General features: G+C 37.1%; 2 protein-coding genes across 10 annotated transcripts in view; one reads left to right on the forward strand and one right to left on the reverse strand.

Moving 5' to 3' along the window:
- RALGPS1 (Ral GEF with PH domain and SH3 binding motif 1) overlaps positions 1-21,950 on the forward strand; it is a 76,766-nt gene that overhangs the window by 19,017 nt on the left and 35,799 nt on the right. The window lies entirely within an intron of this gene.
- On the reverse strand, positions 515-16,305 carry ANGPTL2 (angiopoietin like 2). 5 transcript variants are annotated; one of them, XM_077189373.1, is made up of 6 exons: positions 15,717-16,305; positions 8,644-8,734; positions 6,240-7,096; positions 3,104-3,297; positions 2,592-2,862; positions 515-2,082 (listed from the first exon to the last, which is right to left on the reverse strand). In XM_077189373.1, exons 3-6 carry the CDS (start codon positions 7,045-7,047, stop codon positions 1,883-1,885), a joined length of 1,473 nt encoding a protein of 490 aa, XP_077045488.1. In that variant the 5' UTR covers positions 7,048-7,096; positions 8,644-8,734; positions 15,717-16,305; the 3' UTR covers positions 515-1,882. The 5 variants fall into 5 exon arrangements, with proteins under 5 accessions (XP_077045488.1, XP_077045487.1, XP_054502228.1 ...); XM_077189372.1 differs by lacking the exon at positions 8,644-8,734 and adding an exon at positions 12,236-12,382 and having other exon boundaries at positions 15,717-16,304; XM_054646253.2 differs by lacking the exon at positions 8,644-8,734 and having other exon boundaries at positions 6,240-7,075; positions 15,717-16,304.

A 21,950-nucleotide genomic window follows, 5' to 3' on the forward strand; every position in this document is an offset into this window, starting at 1 on the left:
TTTTGAGTGTATACTATGAAGATGTATTTCCAGCCATATCTCCAGCTACAGAAGACCAACTGTAATAGCTTTTCTAGGGAATGCCTCATCTTGAGATCTGCACAGTAGATACCTGAACTTCTCTGGGTTTTTTCCTCAATCCAAGCATGAAGTAGCCTTAATGCTACTAATTGTAAGAGTACTGCAGCCAGACTTTAGGGCCAGTAGGTGCATTTAATATTTCTAATCTAAAATACAAATCTTTTCCAGAACTGAATAGATAACCCCATGGAAGATAAAGCTTGAATACTGTTTGGGAAATGTGGGTGTTTCATATAACCCTCAAAAAGTTGCTCCTCCTTGGGCTGTGTGGAAATTCTGTATTTTTTTCAGCTGAAAATTGTTTTGCTTTTTTATGTTGCAATATTTCAACACTTCACACACATCAACAGTGGTTGCATATCAGAGTTTGTTTGAATCAGAGGCAGACTATTGTGTAGTAATCTGAACTACAACAAGATGAAATCTCAACATGTTAAAATAACATTTGGTACTTTATTAAGGGTTACAATATTACAGGGGTAATCTAATATATTAAAAACCCTACTTTCAGTTATATACAGCACATGCTACGTCACACATCATACTGTGGTAAAGATGTGATGAGGTAATAAGGGAAAAGTATGCAAACACACACAAACACTCAGTGTCATACAGGCTGACCAAAAAATATGTTGAACTTCTAGAGGCTTTCACTCTGCCTCTTTTATGCATTCTTTAACTTGTATTTTTTGTAGTAGTTTGTTTGTAATGGGTGTGTTGACAATCTGTTATAGAAACCTATCTCAGAAGAATATTAGAATTACTCCAGTCTGTATTTCATACGTATGACTGACCTCTAAATATGAGTAAATCTGTTTAATAATTTGACAGTAATAATTGTGAAATATGTTTAAAATAACTTTTTTGCTATGGATAAGTTCTCTATATAATTTTTTATCTAAAGGCTAAGGTTATTAAATAGCTTATAAATTGGTATCCATCATTTGCCTGCAAAGTTGGATAGACCCTTTAATTTGTATCCAGCCATTTCTGAATATAGAGGCTACACAGCAGGTAATCACTGAAGTCGGGTACAAAATACCGTAACAGTTGTGTAGTATAACATGTTGGCTATAGAGCACAGAATACCTATTATAAATCTGGATTAATTTCCATATGCAAGTAGCTACTTCATTTTGGTAAGAAATAATTAATGTTTTTAATCTAAAATATTTGAGTTAATGGTGAACTTTCATAGGAGCAGATTATTTAAATGCACATAGTGAAGGGAAAAGACCGGATTTATCAGGACAATAATGGTTTGAGTATCTGCTCTCAAAACAGAATTATATAGTTCTAAATTTATTCATGGTAGTTAACAAAGATTACATAATCATCACACTAATGTACATATACCAGCTACATAGTTCAAAGGATATGATTCCTGTGTCAAATGATTGCTTATAATAACAATAATAATAATAAAACTCTTACTGTACAGTTTGTAGTATTTCCTGTATTTGAGAATATTTATACATAACATACAAAAATACTTAAATGTGGTGGCAATATTTTTATCTTCCAAACTTAATTTACAGGGAATAAAAACCAGGAAGTTTATCTACAGTTTTCATGTAAACTGCAAGTTCTAATAGGACCAAGAGGTGTTCTGAATGTTATTACAGTTCCTTTTCTTCAGCTCTTTTTCTGGGCATGATTCTTGAAAATATAATATACAAGCCCTCATACCTTATCAATAAATGTACAGTATCTTACATTCCTCATTTCTGAAAAGATAATTTCAGGTGATAAAATCATAGCTTTATGTGATTTTTAGAAGCAAACCAAGAGAAGAGTTATTTCAGTGAAATGTGTTAGGGTTAGGTCTTATCATCATAACAACTTTCTTTAGTGAATATGATCCTCCCCGGAATTCAGCCCAGTAAACACCATCCTGATACCGACTGCGGTAGTGTCCTCCACGATACCAGACTCCATTGAGATTTGAGTGAGCACATGCATTGTACCACCATCCTCCCTTCTGGTAATGAGCACAGTTACCTGCAAAAGAAAGCTCCAGTTCAGGCTGAGAAGTAAATGAAAAATCTTCAAGCAAGCATAGTAGCAAACTTCACTGGATGGTTGGCTGGTTGATCTGGGCTTTTTTTTAGTATGTTTAACATGTAGATATCCTGTGGTAGAAAGTGAACTTAGGCTTCTTCAGGAACCAGCAAAGTAGTTAGGTTCTACAGATAGAATCCTTTTTGTTACTTTCTCTTGCCTGAAAATCAGCGGGTGTTACTGTGTCAAATAACCATTCATAGTGTATTTTACAGACCCTTGTCTAGTGTAAAAACTTTTAATTTTGGTGTTAGTATGTATAAGGGTTGACACATCAGTTTGTATTTCATAAGGTACTAATTGACAAATCCCTTTGTAAGTGCAATTTTTTTTTTTTTTTGTATGTATGACCATAAGTATGTTTCCTTTTTCAAAAGAGATAAAAGGGGGTCGGGGGGGACAGGGATGTAAATGCAAAAGTGGCAAGGCAGCTGAGAGGGACCTCCTACCTGTATATACATCGTGGTCCCGGTCTAGCGTGGTGAACTGTTTGCCATTGTGCCAGGTGAAAGAATCTCCCGCGTTGCCGTTGTAGCGTCCCAGTCTCAGCTTGTAGTACTCACTCTCTGGCTCCAGTCTGAAGCTGGCATACTCAGCAAATACTTTTCGACCTGACCAGTCTTCCATTGTTATGAGCAGTTTGTAGTTGCCTTGATTTGTTAACCAATAGATGTTTTCTAATCCAAGCCAATATTCTCCATCTATATTACCAAATCCTTGCTGTAAAGGAAGCAAGAGAAGCATGTTAATGTCCTGCATCTGTGTTAGTGGTAAATCTGAGTGTATTCTTAAGTAGAAAACTGCAGTAAACTTATTTTATAGAGAATTATCTTCTGAAGGGTAAACACACAAGTTCTTTTTCAAGTAGGCTCTTGGCCAGACTCTAAAACCACCCTTTTAAATTAACTTTATCAGTAAGTTCTAGAGGGTGGAAAACATTAATTGGCTCTCTTGTCCTAACCTTGTATGTTTCCCAGTTCCTGAAAAAGTTGACAGAGCCATCCAGCCGTCTCTGAATGACAGTCCAGCCACCAGGGTCATGCCGTTGGTCACACCAGACCTGCATAAGCTGGTTTGTGTTTTCTGGTTTTACAAGATAGATGGAGCTTGTGTCATGGCCGTCTTCTAATGCTTGTAGACAGTCTCTCCAGGGCCCTGTGTCAAAACAGAAAGGCTCTGCATCAAGCTGCCACTGAGCATTTCTTTAAAGCAGGGCAGTATTTGAGCTGGTAGCTTTTTGTACTAGTTTGATTTCACTGAATAGCGTATTTGTTTTTCCTCTTATTAGAGGACGAGTATTCACCAAGTGTTTTCAAACAGATCCATTTATTGTAACATTATTTCTGGAACATTTCATAATGCGTTACTGGTAAAGGTAGATTTTGAAAAAAAAAAAAATTTAAGGCAGCTGCACTGGTACTTTTACCATCAAATATATATCCAAAGAAACTAAATAGGAATACTGCATAGATAAGTAAGAATTTCCTTTAGAAAACAAAACAGTAAGTTTGACCTTGATTCTGTCTTTGAGAAATTCAGCTTTTTTGATCCCCAAAAATGTCACTGGCACAGGCATTAACTGTGGAAGCAACAACATAAATTCAGGCTGTAGGTCTTACTGCTGCCACCTTAATAAATTACAAGATAACATAGAAATTAAGTTTTTTTTTTTTTTCTTTTTAACATAGGGTGCTTGTGAGAGAAACTTTTATATAAATGACAGGACTCAATATACTTTGAATTCACAGAAATTGCAGTTAACATAGTCTTGTTTTCAGTTCAAGAGAGTCTATAAAGAGCTTATGCTTTTTGAAAGTATCTTATATTCCTGTTTTTTCAATAAATTTTCTCCAGTGGTATAATAGATTCTGTTTTAATGAATCTGAGATATTCAGAAATATCACCTGCCTTGATTCCTCAGCAGAAGGGTGAAGTCAACAAGAATCATCAGGATTAGAGATTAGAGCCCCTGGATTGATTCTGCCTGCCCACTGAAGGAGTAAGGCTTGTCAGATCTTCTGACTAGGAGCCTTACTGAAGCATATACTGCTATCAAGAGTAATTTCTGTTTTAAATTATTTCAGTCCTATGGTTTTTCATATGCATTGTCCAACACTACTAATGGTACTCAGCAAATGCTTTAGAAATAAATTAGTTTTATAGAAATAATCTCAGTGTTTTGAAGATTAAAACACTGAGGTTTTGGTATTTTTAACTATTTTAATCAGCAAGTCAGTGTACAAAGAGGCAATCCAAGTCTTTGTTCTGTGGATGCTGTGTTCTTGTTGCCTCAGTCATAATCAGAGACTGTACCTGGAGCTGTACTTATAAGCCCCTTCTCCATTTCTTTTGGTGCTAACTGTTTAGATTTCTTGCAGTTAAGATATAGATGCCATGCTCTTGTCACACCATTGCATGGCTCATTATGAGAGGTGGGGAAAAAAATGTTAAACCAGAGCAGTTTAAATTATTAGTGCTCATTATTTTATCACAATGTGTAGTGGCACTGACTAAAAATAAAAAAGTAAGTAATTATTGAAGAACTTCTAAAATAGTCAAACAGCTTTGACCTTGTCTTTGTAAAAAAATATACAGCAGTACACAATGTAGTATTTACACTGTTCTAATCTTGCAGTTTCTTTTATGGCACATGGCAGCAGTGCTCTACTCCATATGAATCTTTTTTCTGAAAGTGATTTAAGATGAACTATTAGAAGCACGTCAAAGTAGAATTTGCTACTACTTTTTCGTGACAAGTGCTTTTTTGTCAGGTAGGAACCTTTTCAACATTTTAGCTAGGGTATTTTCCCATGAAAAAGTGAGAGCACCCTGAATTTTAAGGTAGGTAGTTTTGATAAAATTGTCTTTAGGGAGTTGTAGAATCACAGAAAGGCTTGGGTTGGAAGGGATCTTAAAGTTTGTTTCATTCCACCTCCTTTCCACAGGCATGGACATCTTCCACTAGACCAGGTTGCTCCAAGCCCCATCCAGCCTGGTCTTTGACACTTTCAGGAATGAGGCATCTACCAAAAAAAACCAACAAAAAAACCACAACCAGAAAACAGTGTGAACAAAGTTAAGAGTGAAGCTGCTGAGACTAGTAAGACTGTAATAAGTCTGTAATAGAGAGAATACTGGTCTACTACTTTTTGAGAAAGGGAGACTTTCAACAGATTAATAGAAGACATTTACTATTTTTCTTGTATTTCACTCCTGTTTTCATTGCACAGGTTGGCTGTGATCAGGTGCAGGCTTTGCTGCACTACTTTTGGCAATTCTGTGAAAATACTGCTTTGTAGCAAAATGTTTTAGAGACTTATAGACTCAAGAGACTCAGTGCTTACTTGCTCGAGTTTCTTTCATTGTGAGTATTTCCATGGAGAAACAATACAGGGGTTGTTTGGTTTTGAACGTGTGGCAGTTGCATTATTGGGTAGTCGTTAAAGTTTGTGACGTCCTTGATGTCCTTTGGAATATTTTGCAAATAGCCATGAAATATATTCAGTGCAGTTCCCCTGCATTACTCTGTTACAGTTAGCTCTGAGTTCAGAGATCTGTGACTCTCTATCTTTTAATAAGGGCTGTATAATATCCTGTTACTATTCCACCACTTACTTCCTTTTGCTCCTGTGTACAGCACAAGTGTCCCATATAAAGTACAGAGCAGATACTTACTCCTTTTTTAATTACACAAGCACATTATCAGATGCTAGATCAAAAAATTTGTAATAATTTCATATGTTTACACAGTGTCAAACTCCTTCAGATGTCATGAATTGTAGCAGTTCAGTCTTGAGCAAAGGTAAATAAGATTTAGATTACTTGAATTGTAAGATTTTTCTGGAAGTCCTTTTCTTATACATGTAGTATAAATGATGGGTTTGTCTTAGTAAAGTAACATGAGAAAAATATGTGGGGCTAGAGTGTCTTAGACATTCACAGGGGTTTTTTTGCTTTCTTTCTGTGCTTCTACTACAGCATGTATGTAAAATTCACTAGCTAAATAAATTCTGACTGCATTTTTGATATTACAATAAAAATGTTGCCCACTGCATATTAGCATAAAATAATGTAAATGTATCAATAATATTACTTACCAGATGGTTTATCAGTTGAAGTTGGAATACTAGTAACTGCAGGCATGGTTGGTAAGGTAGGTGGCAGAACCTTTAAGTTCTGATCACTTTGAATCTCATTAGTAGATATCTGGTTATTAATGCGATTGTAAGTAGGAGGCTGGTACACTTTAATTGGTGGTTGTGGAGTTTGTGGCAGTGGCTTTATGGATGGCATTCTTTGACAATGTTCTTCCAGCTGGGCAATTATTATTGTCTGATTATTGGCGATTGACATCAAATGTTGATACTTGTGCTCTAAGTCTTTGTATTTGTTTGCAAGCTGCAACATGTCTGCAGTTTGGTTCAAAATCTTATTTTCAAGTTGAGAAAGTTCTAAGGCGTTATCACGTTTTCGGATAATTTCATGTAATAGCTGCATGTAGAGTTGTGTGACACGAGAATTCATGTTTCTGCTCTCTTTTCTTAACAGTTTAACTTCATTAACAATTCCACCATCCACCTCTACCAGTTGCTGGAGAGTTTCTATTTGTCTCTTTTGTTTAAGAAGTTCATTGTTAAGTAACTGTAATTCTTGTTTATTTACCCGGTTTTCAAGCAGAATTTCAGGCTCCTTAGAATTAACACAAATGGCACCTGTCACTCTCTGCTGAGGTACGATAAAGGTGTAAGTGCATTTGTCCTGTGTGTCACTGGAACGCTTATATCTATTCATATAAATGAATTCTTGAGCTTTTTCCTTGTCATTGCCTTCAAATTCCTGTGTTTCACCTGTAGTAACTCCCACAACAGTTACTAGTATTAAACAGATGAATCTTGTTGTCATCATGATCCTCTAGTTCCGGTCAAATATTCTTCTGCAAAGAATTTAGTAAAATCTGTTTTAAAATAAATTTAACAGTAATGAGTAGGAAATAAGTGTGAATTTACAAATTATCATCTCTTCTAAAACTTACAAAATAGTACATAATAACCATTTGTACAAATGAGGTCCAGCATCAACTTGTGTTGGTTAAAGGGGACATCATGAGGAGTAGTTGTATCTTTCTATGGTCAGAACTGTAGTTACTAGTTGCTAGTTCATCTAAAGCCTGCCAAGAACGATAAGAAAGTAAGCAATAAATACAAGGATTTTAACATTCCTTTCTTCCAGGCAAGTACCACAAAAGTTTCCAAGATAGGAGTTTTCATTTAAATATTAATTACATTTTCCATTTTTTACAGTTACAAATACAACCTTTAAATGTAAACATAATGTAAGTTAATATATGTATTAATGCTGCTAAAAGTTCTAAAAATATCAAACTGTTAATTTGCAGTATTTTAGAACTGCATATACATTGCAAGACATACAGCTTAGGTGAGATGCAATAATTTTACTTTATTCAGCAGTACTGAATCTCCATTGCTTAAAAAAAAAAGGAAAAACTTATTTTACATTGGTCCTTAATAACTGGAAGTCAAACACTCTACTACTCAGATATAATAGGCAGTAAAATCTGTTATTTTTCTAGACTAGTGGAATTTACAACTGAAACATTTACTGTGACTCTCACTGGAGACACTGTCTCTAAACTCAGCCTAGTCATCCCCCTTCAGAATCCCTTCTTGAAAGGGGAAAAATAGCTGCATATGTGCATGGTGGACAATGGCAATGCGTGGCGATTGAAATCAGCTGGTAGTGTCTACTGGCATACTGCAACAGTTGCCCTGTGGTGAAATTGCCCTAACTTAGTTCTCCATGCAGATTCATATTCAGGGTGGACAGCTGAGGCCCTCACAACCTCTCAAAAAATAAATCAATACCAGAACTTTGTGGGCAACAGTAGACTTGGAAATATGGGCTTAGCATTGTCACTGATGCCAGAAATACTCTGCCACAAACCACTCTCTTATCAGCTACTTGATCAGCACTTTGATGTCATGTATTTCTAAAACCTTTTCATTGTTGATTTTTAATCCTCATGTGTATATGCAACCTAGTTTTCTTAAATAAAACGAATGAAAAATGCAGTATTGGAGTTTTTTCAGTGTATAAAGTCAGATACTTTTTAACCAAGGTAGTGTTGCCGTAGTGTTATTTCTTTGCTTCTAAAATATTTCTCATGGAATAATCATTGAGTATTTAAGTATCTATCACCTTACTGTTTACTCATCTTTGCTACATTAGTTTTTTTAAATTGCATTAAATGGTGATAGTAACAGCTGTGAGAAACTGGAGTGAGTCCAGCTGAGTACACCCAGCATGGCTAGCTGGAGGCTGGCAGACATGATGAATGAATAGTAGCAGAAAGAGAGAGGTTTGTGTAGCCTCCAGGTGAGAAGGTAAAGAAAGACACATGTTCAGCTACTTAAAGGGTGTTTGTAAAGAAGATAAATTCCTTTTGGAAGTGCACAGTGAAAGTATATGGCAGATACAAATTACCTCAGGAAAAAACTGGGTTTTGTTTGAACTTCATTGTGAGGGTGACTGAGGATTGAAGCAGTCACCCAAACAGGTGGTAGAATCTCCATTCCTAGAAATATATGAAGTTTTGATTTAGGTAAGGCTATGAGCAGTCTGATCTAATGCTGAAACTAGACTTGCTCTGTAAGACGAAGATAAGGTCCCACCCAATCTAAACTGTTTTATGATTCTAGGCAGCTGTGGACTTTTAAGAGGTTGTTTTTTTTTTTTTTAAATGTCAAGCTAATGCTGGATATGCATCCTTTATTATTCATACTGAGAAAAGATATGGTTGTCATTTGTATTTTTCTGTTTTTGTGAAATAAACAATAGATGTTTCTGCAAAAGATTCAAACAAAGTGACTAGAACTTAATCCTTCTTAAAATTTTTGGTTATATACTTTTGCCTCAGTTTCTTATTTGGAATAAACTCATTTTAATTTTGCAAGTAGAAAGGAGTTGTGCTGTACAGAACTTTTCAAAGTCTTGAAAACACGTCACATGAAAATCTGGGGTTTGACATGGTTTCTGCAAGTAAAGCAATGCTATTTGGAGTCTTGGAAAATAGGGAACATAAATTCACCCCAGACAGCTTTAACTTGTATAATCAGCATTTGCACAGCAGGTCACACTTGGAAAACCTGGCAGTTTTCTAGGCCTCATGTTCCTGCACAGATGACTGGTTTTGCAAATGTTTCTTGCATATAGGTGTAAAATAGTTTTATTTTGCTGTTGGAATTCTAATATCCTTCCCCCGCCCAAACCTGTACTTATTGTGACTACTGAAAAAAAGCTCTTTTTTCCTCAGAGTTCACTTCTGTCTGTTACAGCATCTCATATCAGCATCTCTCTGCTTTGAGTATGGCTTTGGGGTGCCCATACTTTTCTGAGCTGAAGAAAGAGCAACATGTAACAGATTTTTCTCCTGATCTTTTTAAGAACTGTGTAAGAAAGTAATGGGCCAGAGTTCATCAGCCTCATTATAACATATCATCTTAATGATCATCTAGTCCCACTGCCTGACCATGTGAGTGACCCCTCTCTAGGAAGCCTATTCTAGGGTTTGACCAGTGGTTGCAGATGGCAGGCCACCAGTGAATGACATCAGCATAATTAGACTGTCCTGAAATGTTTCTCTGTCATGATCTTTCCTGCATGTCACCTTTTCTAAGATGTTCTTCTTATAAGAAAAATCAGTGGAAGGAAAGTGACATTGGTTAGAGAATGCCCCAGTACAAACAGAAACAAGAATCATACTGTCATCCGCTGTCCTCCTTCCTGCAGTCTGTATATGATAATTTTGTAAGTCTCTCACTGTTTGTACTTGTTTGGTTAAAAAAAATGTGTCTAGTATGAGGCCTATTTGTTGCATATTGGGAAGGACTGCATGAATAAATGGCATTCCTTCCTTTCTGCAGTTGGATTAAAATGAAGTTCACACATGGTCATTTGAGCAACTCTCAATGATTAATCTTTCAGGGACAAAAAAGCTTTCTGGAATGGAGAGAGTAGGGAGGGAAGCCAGAGAAACCATTTTAAGGAAGGATTTAAGGCTTTTTTAATACCTTCCTCTTTGAGTAGCAGAACATCAGATTCTTAGGACATTACAATTGCTTCCCAGGTGAGAGAAAGATGATATCTGACGTCTAGGACATTAACTTCCAGTTTTCTCCTGTGCCCTGTAATTGCTGATACTCCTTGTACTTGACTGCTGCCATTGCTTGCTGATCATGCAGTTCTTCCTGTTTCTCTGGCTCCTTTCCCCTTGCCCTCTGCCAGTAGCTCTTCTGGAGGGGACTGAGTGGAAACTATATCACTAGGGCCATATTTGTTCCCAGCGCAAAATTCCACTTGGGCAGCTGTAGACTTTTCAATCTAAAAGCACGCTTGCAGGTTTGAGGGAAATTTTCATAATTACTGGAGATACAGCACTGTTTGTCTCTTATCCTCATGCATACTGACAAAACTTCAACACACAAGCATACAGGTGAATGAAGCACACTTATAAAGTAATTATTTTGGTTAAACATCAAGTTGAAGTAATTTCATTATTTTATTTCTAGATTCTGTTCAAGTGCATACTCATAAAAGCACTTTTCATAGCAATTGAGTTGGGGCAAACTTGCCCTAGTGCAGATGTACCTCAGTTTTTTGTATATCTACCCTACTTGGCAGTATATTTCACTTTTTATTGAGGTCAAATACTTTTTTTTATCTCCTGTGTTTGTCTTTTACCAGTATAACTGCATTTGTATGAAAATGTTTGGCAGCATTGTTGTGTGGCATATAATTGTAGCACCTTTATACTCCTAGCCAGCACAAGTGCTTTAGTTAAAATTTTGGCTTGTATACCCGATGTTTGCCTCTATATGTATATAATTGGAAGTAGGTGGTTTGCTTATTCATTGTTTACCCAAGTAAGGATATTTCCATGATCTGGTGACAAAAGAGGAAATAACTTTTCTGAAAGGGATATTGGATGTTTCAGCACTTGATTGCTTTTTCTGTCCTTTAGAGAGAAAATGATAATAAAATCTTATTTTTGGCTTTGCTTTGAAACATTTTTCTGTCCTGTATTCTGTCTTGTTTATATGCAGCTTTTCATTAGTCAAAATGTGTTGCCTTTTTTTTTTTACGAATATCTTGAAATTTATGTACTTCAACAGGATTTTAGTATTTTACAATATTAAATTGTACAAATGTTCATAACGTATTGTTTAATTGCTATTGTGATCCTAAAATTATAAAGGTAAAAACATTTCTACATGAAAAAATTACCATTTGGTAAATGTTAATTTCTATTTTCAAACAGCTTGCCTTAAGAGGGAGCAGTAAAAGTATCAACATCAGCACAATGGTCTTTTTGGGTTTCAGCTACTTATAATTTGCATAATATTGGATAATCCAACCTGTATATCTTTTTTCATTATTTGTTGGTTTTGATGCCATGCCTAGGAGGATCTCATTCTTACTAAAGAGACAGGCTAATTGTCTCAGGTTTTATGAAATATTTTGCCTGTGTGATTCTGTGTACAAGTGATCTGTCTCCATGAGATGAAAAATATGACTTAAAATAATAATCACAGAATCATTAAGCTTATCTGAAAATGCTGCCAGTAGCTTTTCAATGCTAGGGCTGGTTTTTTTGAATGAAATTTGTTCATAAAAGAGACACTTGCCATATTACTCTGGAAAGAAATGTGTATATGAATGCCTGAGTGTATAGTGTCAACACTCTCTCATCTCAATCTCAAGTGGTTTTGCAATGCTGAGTCTTTCAGCCATTGAGAGATTGGCATTTTGTGTCTAGGAGTTTATACTATGTCCTTTTTATATCTTTGCTTTTCAGTGTCCTGCAAAAAGTAAGAGCAGGAAGACTACTGGAAGGTGGCTGAGCACTGACCTTTATTATGTGTTGCTTAACATTACAAGCCCGTTTAAGAAGGAAAGGTTTTGATACTTAAGACATTACCTGTACTATAGCATTTTGGAAAAGTACAAAAGCAAAATAATGATCTGTATGAATCATGTGTGGAATACCTTAACTAAGACAAATATGAAAAGCAATTACCTGGATGTCATACCAGAATAGAAGTTTTGTATCTTAAATTGCATCATTATGGCTTATTTCTACAGATAAGGAACATAGCAGATCCCAGTAGGTAAAAGTAATAGAATTGCTTCTTGCTGCTGCTCTTGTATTTCTATGTATAGTAAACTGCAACAAAGCCAGAGAAACATAGGTGTGACATGGTGATGCATTGATCCATGGACAGGCAGCTTTCGAACATGCGATACGTGGCACTCTCGCTGTCCTTGCAGACTGCTTTACAGAGAAGGCAATTTTCTGTGCTAAACCTCAGACGTTATAACAAGAGCATTTCTGGGGACTTGAGTAGCTATTTGGATTGCAGTATAGTTGAGTTTGCTGCAGAGATAAAAAACACTACCTGTTTCGTTTGTAGAAGTGATAATGAGAACCTGGTATATGAAGAACACAGCAGCAAACTTTAACAAGTTAGAAAAGATTTTTAGTGGCTTGTATGCTGCAGCTGTGGAACTAAGGATGCATTAATCGTTTACTGGGCTATGATAATTATTGTAAACAAGGTGATGCAGTAGGTTTCCTACGTGACTTACTCTTACGCGGAATGCTCAGAAACTAAACTAACGCTGGATTCTCCATTTAAGTCATTGCATCTTAGGGATAACAACTGTTGTTTTTACAATAATCACTGTCACTCAGCCTCCCTAAAAAGGCTCCCAGAGTATTACATACCTTAGAAGTTAATTTCAGGATTGTGGCGTTCATGTCTTTTAGTATTTCTCTCCATTTTCTGTGTAGGGTTGTTTTTTTTTTTTTGTGGTGTGGGTTGGGGCTTTTTTGTAATAGGTGACTTCCATTTAATTAAAGAGTGGATAGGCAAGGTCCAACACTCACCATTTATTTCCATCTCTACATACTGCTCTGGCTGAGGAAGGGTTTACAGTCTAGAGGTTGGATTGTTTAAGAGTTCATGTAGGTCCAGCGTGCCAGAACTGAATGCACTGTAATTACTCTCACACATCAAAGCCTTTTAGAATACCCAGATAGGTGAAAAACACATACATAAAAAGGATAACATACACACACACTTTTGCATAACACTCATATTTTCTGAAATGGCTGCTTTGACTATGAAGAAAAAAATGATACCATACATACAAATGAGCTCATTCAGCTATGCTAGCTAAACCACTGTTAATCACTGTTTTTTGTGTTGTTCATATTTAATGAAACAAAGCCAGGAGTCCTTTTGATGGGCTGTCTTTTCCTCTGTACCTCTGATATGCCATCTTCTGTGCAGAATCCTCAGGCACTGAGGCATATAAAGGAGGCATGTTCACAAAAGGCATAGTGTTAACTAAGACAGCATTTATTCTCTAGAAGATAAACTGCTGTATTTTATTGTGAATTCATACAGAATTTGATAGCTGTGCATTCTAAAGAAGAAACATGAATAGCTAGCAACATATCTTCACTGTTTAATACTTTTGTCTTTGATAATGAAAGGTATTTTTATATTAGTGCAGTTTTACATTTTTATTGCATTATAAAAGCAAATGAAGCAAGGGTGTTGAAAATGCAAAATCCTGCTATGAAAAGATCAGAAGGCTTGGTTTTGCATTTTTATAAAACAAATCTTAGGTTTTTGCTGCTACAGAATCCTTTGATAGCCAGTGCTTGTGGACTTACAGTTAGCTGGCATGTTCCAGGCACCAAGCCAGTAATATGATCTGGATTTCACAACACCATTGTGATAAGACAGACAAGCATGAATTTTTTGAATCTGCTTGCTTTCCTACTCCCTGTCCCTTGTCTTAGAGGTCATGCTCTGTTTTTTACTCCTTTACACGTTTTCTCCCATGGAATTATGTTAAATTATCCTGTCAATTTTTACCTCTCAAAGGTAATCTTAAAACATAATGTGAAATTTGCTCTTTTCTAAGAGGAGGGACGTCCACTGCTGCAGGGTTTCTTTTAGAATAAGCTCACGTCTTAGCTTTTCGATGAAAAGTATTGCTGTGAAAAATCTAGTGATTTGTTTTGTTTTGTTTTGTTTTTGTTTTTTTGTTTTGTTAAAGGAAACAGCAATTCACGGTGAAAATACAGCACAGTTATATGTAGACCACATTTTTCCATGTATTGGAAAAACCTTTAAAGTTGGGCTCTAAGTTTTAAAGTAAATACATAGGAAAGGGCTGACACATAGTAGCATGCAGTGCTAGTTATGAAAACATGATACTGAACTGAATTGAAAAATTTAAGTCCAAACTTAGGGGGGGAATCACTTTTGCAGTTTTACCACTAGTTACTTCCAGTGTAAAAAGTGCCACACTGGCATTAACCAATTAATTCCTTTAAGACACTTGTGTTAGAATGCATTCTCTTGTCAGATTTTCTGCCCACTTAAAACTGAAATTTTAGTTCAAGCACCAGTTCAGTTTTCTTAAAAGGTAATACTTTTTCTAATGAGGGGATTGGATGATTAAGCAGCACATCAGAACGAAAGTGTCTTCATGAGGTCTTGGAAAACTTTTGTTTTGAAATACTATCAGTTGCTGCAAGAAACTGCAGAAGTTTATGTATCTATTGTTGCCATGTAACTTTCTTCAAGTTTTGGCAAAAACTTTAGTTACAAGAAGTACAAATATTCTTCTTGATTACCAAGAATTTTAGTTGTTTGTGGATTGTTCTTTGTGCTTTACTAAAGTTCTGTCATAGATGTGGAATGCAATTACTGAAAGAAAGCACTGCTTTTGTTGTTGCTTCCCTTAACAGTGGCCTCACCTTATTTTCACTTAATCCAATCACTACCAGAAAGTGCTCATACTGTGTGCTCATATGTGTGCATGCACATTGTCCGTAACAGTCTTTAAAGACATTCATATTTTAATAAATGTGACTCATTTTACCCATGAAAAATAGCAGTTAGACCATGTAATACTTTGATGCCTACATGAATGTACTCATAAATTCTAGTTTCTTTTTTAAATTAAGTTTTTGTGAAATACTTCAAATATTTCCTTTATAGACTGTTTAAGTATCAGAAAGTTTTGTATCTCCCTAATCAGACATGAGTGTAAAAAAGACTGAATGGAGGTTTCAAAATCTTTAAGACAGATAGTCCCTCAGAAAATAGTATGTCCTAGAAAAATTCTTGCATGGCAAGTTTAAGGAAGTGTGAAGATCAAAGTTACGCGCAAAAATACGATTTAAAAAAAAAAATAAAATCGTACTCTTGAAAATAATACCAAGGCTTTCACTGCCTGGCACATAATGTCTCAGCTATATTTACAAATTTGATTTTAATATGTGACGGATTTTTGTTTATGCTCGGGGGTACTTTTTTGTTCTTTTGAAGTCAAAAAGCAGGCTTGCTGCTTTATCTTAGGGAGCAGTCCTACTCTGATAAGCTTGCGTGGGCTCCCTCCGTGCAGCGGGAGCTCTGAGCCGCGCGTACGGAACCCGCCGCACCCGTCCGGCAGCCCCCGGCAGTGCCCGTCCTTACCGCGGCTGCTCGGCTTCCTCGCTGCGCTCCTCGGCCGCTCCCGTCAGCAGCTGCCGCCGCGGCCCGACCGCGGTGACATCGCCTCGGCGACCCGCAGTCCGCGTGCGCCGTGCTGCGACCAGCCGGGACGTGCTGGGGATTCTTTTCCTCTTCTGCAATTCTTTTTTCCTCTTCTGCGTTTTTCTCGCTCAAGACCGCTCTGGGCTGCGTCCCGCGTCCGAAGCGGTACGTTCCCGCGGGGCGCTCGGCGCTCCCGGCCGTCCCTTCAGGCAGCCAGGAGCTGCCTCATTTGAACCCCTGCTCTTTGTGGCAGGCTTATCCTGGCCGGGAAAGGGGGAGAGAAGGCAAAGCAGCGGCGAGCTGCCGGGCGCTGGTTGGACGGGCGAGCTGCCTCCGCCCCCGGGCAGTGGGGCTGCCGGGAGGAGCTTCGTGCTTCGGCCACCCCGGCTGAGCCGTCCCCGCCCGGGGTGCGGGACCGGCCTCGGGGGAAGCCGAGTTTCAGCCGCGAAACGAGGCTAATGCCGGGCTTAAGGGCAAACTGGGGAGGCCGCGAGGAACGCGGGTCCGCTTTGTTAGATCAAGGGCAGTGAGGGTGGGTAATTGCACGGGACTCGGCCCCAAAATGTCGGGGGCCGGGGGGGCACTTCCTGCCTTCGGATCTCGTCACAGCGTGCTCAGGGATGCGGGGATGGATGCTCATCCCAGGCGCTCGGCGGGCGCCAGCGGAGCCAGCGGATAGCTCTGTGTAGCGCTGAGGGGCTCCTTTCTTAGTGCTTCCTAGGTCATCTTTGTCAGGCAACAGCTCGAAAGCAGAAATAATGGACAATAAATTTGTCCAAATTCAAGCGAGCTCTTAAAACATTCTAATGCAGATTGCAAATTCATTATTTGGCTGAACCTCCGTGCATTTTGAATGATTCTTCATACTTGTCCTGGTAATCTAAAGCCTGTTTCTCATTTGAGTGATGGGAATTCCTGCAATTTTCCTAAAACCTCTAAAAATTTGCCATTATGAAACTCTGCGTGTAGAACGTTTTTGGTTGTTAGCTATTAGCTCTGGGTTTAAAAAAGATTTGTCAAATGAATGAATGAATTTAAAATCTGCCCTTATAACTTGTTGGGAATCCTGCAAAGAAATTAGCAAATTAAAAGTGAAACTTTACAACATAAAAATGGCACTTTTTTATTACAGTTTAGGAAACCAAATGGTTGTTTCAGTCACTGTATATCATTGACATCATAAGAAAGCTGTATTGTACTAATGGGCTGTATTGTAATAATGGGCTTGTTTGCAATTTGTCAGTCAGTTTTGAAGATATTTGGGTTTTGTAGAATTGGAGGAAACCAATATGAGGGCACTTGAGTTAACCAGAGGACAAATAAAGAGGTTTAAAGATACTGTATTAAAACCAGTTCTGTTCAAGTTAAAACATGAACAAGCAGTTGTTTTTATAATGACAGATTATTTCCATCATAAAAGTGAATGTCAGAAAAAACCTCACGTCTAACTATATTACACTATCAATTCAATATGCCTTAGGCTTTCTAAGTTTTTTGTACCTTCCCTCTATGGCCTGTGATTCCTTCAATTTACTATTGTTATGTTAATTATTTTCTATTTTAACTCAGAAGCTTATTCCTTTCTATTCTAAAGAGAGAGGACCACTGACTGGAGTGGCCATTTCAGTGCTAGTTAGGAGCATAGTCTGGACACTTGGGATTAAAGCAGTCCAAAGCTTTTCCAATTTTATACTGTACCAGTTTTATACTGAAAAAGCTGGCTTAATAGAATCAGAAAGTGATAATTCTGTTAATTTTTGACTGATTTAGCAATATCCCCATGAAACTTCCTTTCAACGTATGATTCACACTCCTTCCTTCCCAAGGTGCTTTTTCAGCCTAGGAGAGCACTGCTCAAGGGAGGGAAGTGGCAGCAGGAAGAGCAAAGGGAGTGGGTTGCCATGAGTGTTTGTCAGGATGTTAGAGTGGTTGTTTCCTGTCATTGTTTCCTGATCAGTTTCTCCAGTTCCTAAGTGCTTGTAGAGCTAGATAGGTGATTCTCTAGCTAGATTACTACTTGGGTGGAGTATTTAGTTTTCATTTTAAAATGAACAGTTTTAGATTCTTTGCTTTTATAGGAAAATGCAGGTTTCTAACTTGAAGTTATATCCCACAGCACCAAGGTTCTTGAAAAAAAACTATTTCCTGAGGATGAGGTTGTTGATTTAGGCCCATATTTATAAAGTATCCATAACCACTTTTAAGCTCTTTAACGTATAGTTTAGGTCCATTGATTTTAGGGCACTTAAATAAATGCAGTTAAATGCCTAAAATTTTTACTCAGTGAAGGAGCCTAGAGACTTCTCTTGTGGTGTATTTTTTAGTCATTAAGCATTCTCTTACAGGTAATTATGTTATAAATAAAATATTTGAAAAATCAAAATTAGCCAAACTCTGTTTCTGTGACTGTCCTCTTTGCTGAACAAGAAGCATATTTTTACACAGATCAGCCTTTTGATTAAGTACTGACTGCTTTTTTGTCTCTTAAAAGCTGTCTAAATAACCCATAAGCTTTTGTGTATGGGTTGTTCTAAATAGCATATGACAAAGCTTATTCTTCAACCTGTTGCAGTTTTGTCTACAGGGAAAAAGAGAAGTTGTGCCAACTTGATAGATGACAGGGAGCTTTTATTTGGATATGCCAGGTGTGTATAGCATAACTGAATTGTTTGGATAACAATAGGTGTTTGCTCCTTGGGCAGGACTGAAGAGAAAAAACAGGATTTGCCTTTGTGTGGGCATTCTGCTTGGACCAAATGGGCATACCTTTTCCTTGGATTTGTAATGCTGGGAAGTGCAGTTCACTGGTTTTTTTTAAGAGGCTTTACGCTGAATTATGTGATTTGCAAAAGATTTCATAGTTGATTTCTCCTTCATCCTGAGAATCTCAGCAATCAGCTTGTATTAAAGTCTATGATTAGAGAACAAAACACCCTACTAGCAGAAAGGTACTAACATCCAGTTATTTCTGGCTGTGAAGTCTGACAGTTGTCTTCAGTAGGGTAATGCAGTTGGCAAGGAGTGGTTTGAAAGACTTGGCTTTGAGAAATGAGTGAAAATACTATAAAACATATGGCCATAGAAATTAACTTTGAGTCAGTGATCAGAAATTCAAGGTAAGCAGAAAGAGATAAGAATGTGCCAATCTTAAAAAGGTAAACCTTGAGAAATTAAACAGATTTTTTTTCCAGACAGGGTGCAGTTAAATTGCCAGATTCATTTGCCACAAGATCTTTCAAGCTCAAAAGTTAAAAAAGGAAAAGTGGTTTTGTAGGAATAGCAGGAAAAAGAAAAAATGGATGGATCCAGAGAAAAAACATTGTAAAGAAAAATTACCACCCAGACTTAAACCCGAAAGTGTTTATGTAAGATCTGTCTCAGGAAGTTTCTAACCACTACTTGCTGCTGACAGGAAGCAACATCTGGAAAACAGCTATTGTACCTTTGCCTTTTTCCTATAGTCTTTTTTAAGTATTTTCTGCTTTCTGACATTGGATAGCATGCATTTAAAAATGTTAAAATGCATCACTCTTAAAGCATTTAATCTTCTGTAATGTATTTTTCCTGATTCATGGGAAATGTATTAGGAAATAGCTGGGCTTTGGGGGAAATTGAAAAAAAAAAAAAGACAGTATTCTGGAGAAAATCTGATTTGTTTAGGGGGAAAGCTTTGGTAGAAAGGTCCAGACAGCTTCAGAATTTTTTAGCCTGTTTCAGTGGATAACAAAATGATCTGCACCAGTCAGAGATGATTCACGGTACAGCTTCTTGAATGTAATTCCAGTTGAGTTCTTGGTAACATTTTCTTTCACAAACTGGTATTTTAGTTTGAAAGTTCCTTGAGTTTTGCTGCTCTTATTGATCTGTTTTTCTATATTAGGCTTCATTGCTGTGGTGACAAATGTGGGATGATTAATTCCCGGGGTTGAATAGGGTGAGATTACTCAGGAAAGACTATGGAATCAACATCAAATTTTAATTTTGTTAGTTGATGTTGCTGAGACAGAATGAACCAAAATAAGGTGCCCTCTCTAGCTCTACATTTTTATAAGGTAAATTTTGCTTATATCACATGATAAAAGAGATTGCTTGAAGTACTCACTTTATTCACAGTTAAAATTAGGGTCCATTGTCTGCTTGTATGTGCAGAGCCTTCCTGCTGCAGCAAATTAGTCCATATAACTGCTGTACTCCAAACTCCCCTTCAATAATAGATATCCAGGTATAGGCCAGCGCATTTTTCAAGCTTGTCATAGAACAGTAGAGTTGTGGCTTGAAGAGATCCCTGGAGATTATCTGATCTACCTTCTGTGGAAAGCAGGGCCATAAATTAGGTTACCCAGTGTCCAGTCAAGCCATATCTTGAGTATTTCCAGCAAGGGAAATTGCTGTCCTCCTCTGGGAAACCTATTTCAATATTTAAGTGTATTTGCAGAGAAGAAATTTGCTTATATGCAGATAGAATGCTCCCCCATCACTTCTTGACCTGTTGCTATCACTCTGGAGAGAGTATTTCCATCTTCCCTGTGACTGCTCTGTGTGTACTGGAAGAGCAGTTAGGTTCCCTTCCTGCCTCTTCACTTCTCTAAGCTGAACAAACCCAATTCCTTTAGCCTTTTTTCATATGGCGAGCTTTCCAATCCTGTAATCACCTTGACGGCTGTCCATGGGACCATGTCATAAATGTGTGAAGTCTCTCTTCAGACATTTTATGATGAATACATTGCTGTATGTTACAAATTACATGGTGTTGCCTTAGCAAAGGTTTGTCTTCTGACTTTTTTAGAGTATTCCAATCCTACCAAGGTTAACCAGTATATACATTTGGTTTTGTAGAAAAATTTTCCAGCCCTTAATCCTTGGAAAATATCCAGTCTTCTTGAAACCAGCAATACCACAAAACAGTTGGCTTTTTTGCCTATGAGCTAATCTCCTAACAATGGTGTCTTTGGTTTTATAAACTGCTGACTGTAGTAGTTTAGACTTTCTACCACATAGTTAATTGATAAGTTACTGTCCCTCTGTCCTCTGCTTTGTTTAGTATGGTACAACCACATTACTGTATATAGGAAAATGCTTTCATAAATATACTTGACTACAAATTGGAAATATATCCTTGTCTCTTCTGGTCCTCCTGTCACACCAGTGTCATTATTCAATTTGTGAGGAGCAAAAGTGGAAAATAATTACTTTCCACAGATTCTCTTCTGTTCTGTGTGCCAGTTACTGCATGTCTTGCAGACTCTGCTTCCTGTACTGAAGAAATGCTTTATGCCCAGACATCTGTGTTACACAGCAGCATATGTGCATTCAGGGGCTGTGAATATTTAGAAGTGTACATGATTTTAAGTAGGGAACTAAACTGTTCATTAAAACATTTAGGGGGTTTTTTACCTCCTTTTACACCATGTGTTTATTCACAGTAACAATTCAATTTACCAAATAACTGTGATATTTATTATAGTACATGATCAAAATGTTACCTAAGAATAATAAATTGAAGTCCCCAGGCTTGTGTGAAATACTTCTGTATCAGCTAATTATTTTTTGTTGCAAAGTAGGGAATGTCTGACTGACAAAAATATCATACATCAGCTGTTTCCCAGCTTACTTGCATTTGCAGAATTGCACAGACCCTTAACAGACCACTATGCATGAAAGTATATATCAAATATTGGGGTGGTTTAACCACCTAATTTTTTGTTTGTCAGCCCTACTATTTTTCAGTATAGTTTTATAGTCATTATAAAAAAAGTTTAAAAAAATAAAAAGTAAAAAAGATTGTTGATAATGATGCAAGTTTTCAGTCTTTATCTGTGCAGATGTTTTTTATGATTGGTTTTGCAACAGCGTATATTTGTGAAACAATTTTAGGTGCTTCAAGTTTTGGATTACACCTCGTGCCTGCAAATTGTCATAAACTCCCCAAATTCTGAATTGTTAAGAATAAATGGTGCTGCTCAGGTAAAAGAAATCTGTGGCAGAACAGAAAACTTGAACCCAGGCTTTCTAACTTGGAAGAAAATGCCAAAAACCCCAGATTTCTCTTTGTTTCTGTTACTGCTATTTAAAGTAATACCTGCCCAGCTTTTCTCATTAGTATAAATTTGTACATGTTATTTACTTGACTGAAAGTGTTTTGTCTTTCATAGCATGTTATGTCCGTCTTTCTTA

Source organism: Agelaius phoeniceus, chromosome 21 (assembly GCF_051311805.1).
Source record: "Agelaius phoeniceus isolate bAgePho1 chromosome 21, bAgePho1.hap1, whole genome shotgun sequence".
Taxonomy (NCBI): domain Eukaryota; kingdom Metazoa; phylum Chordata; class Aves; order Passeriformes; family Icteridae; genus Agelaius; species Agelaius phoeniceus.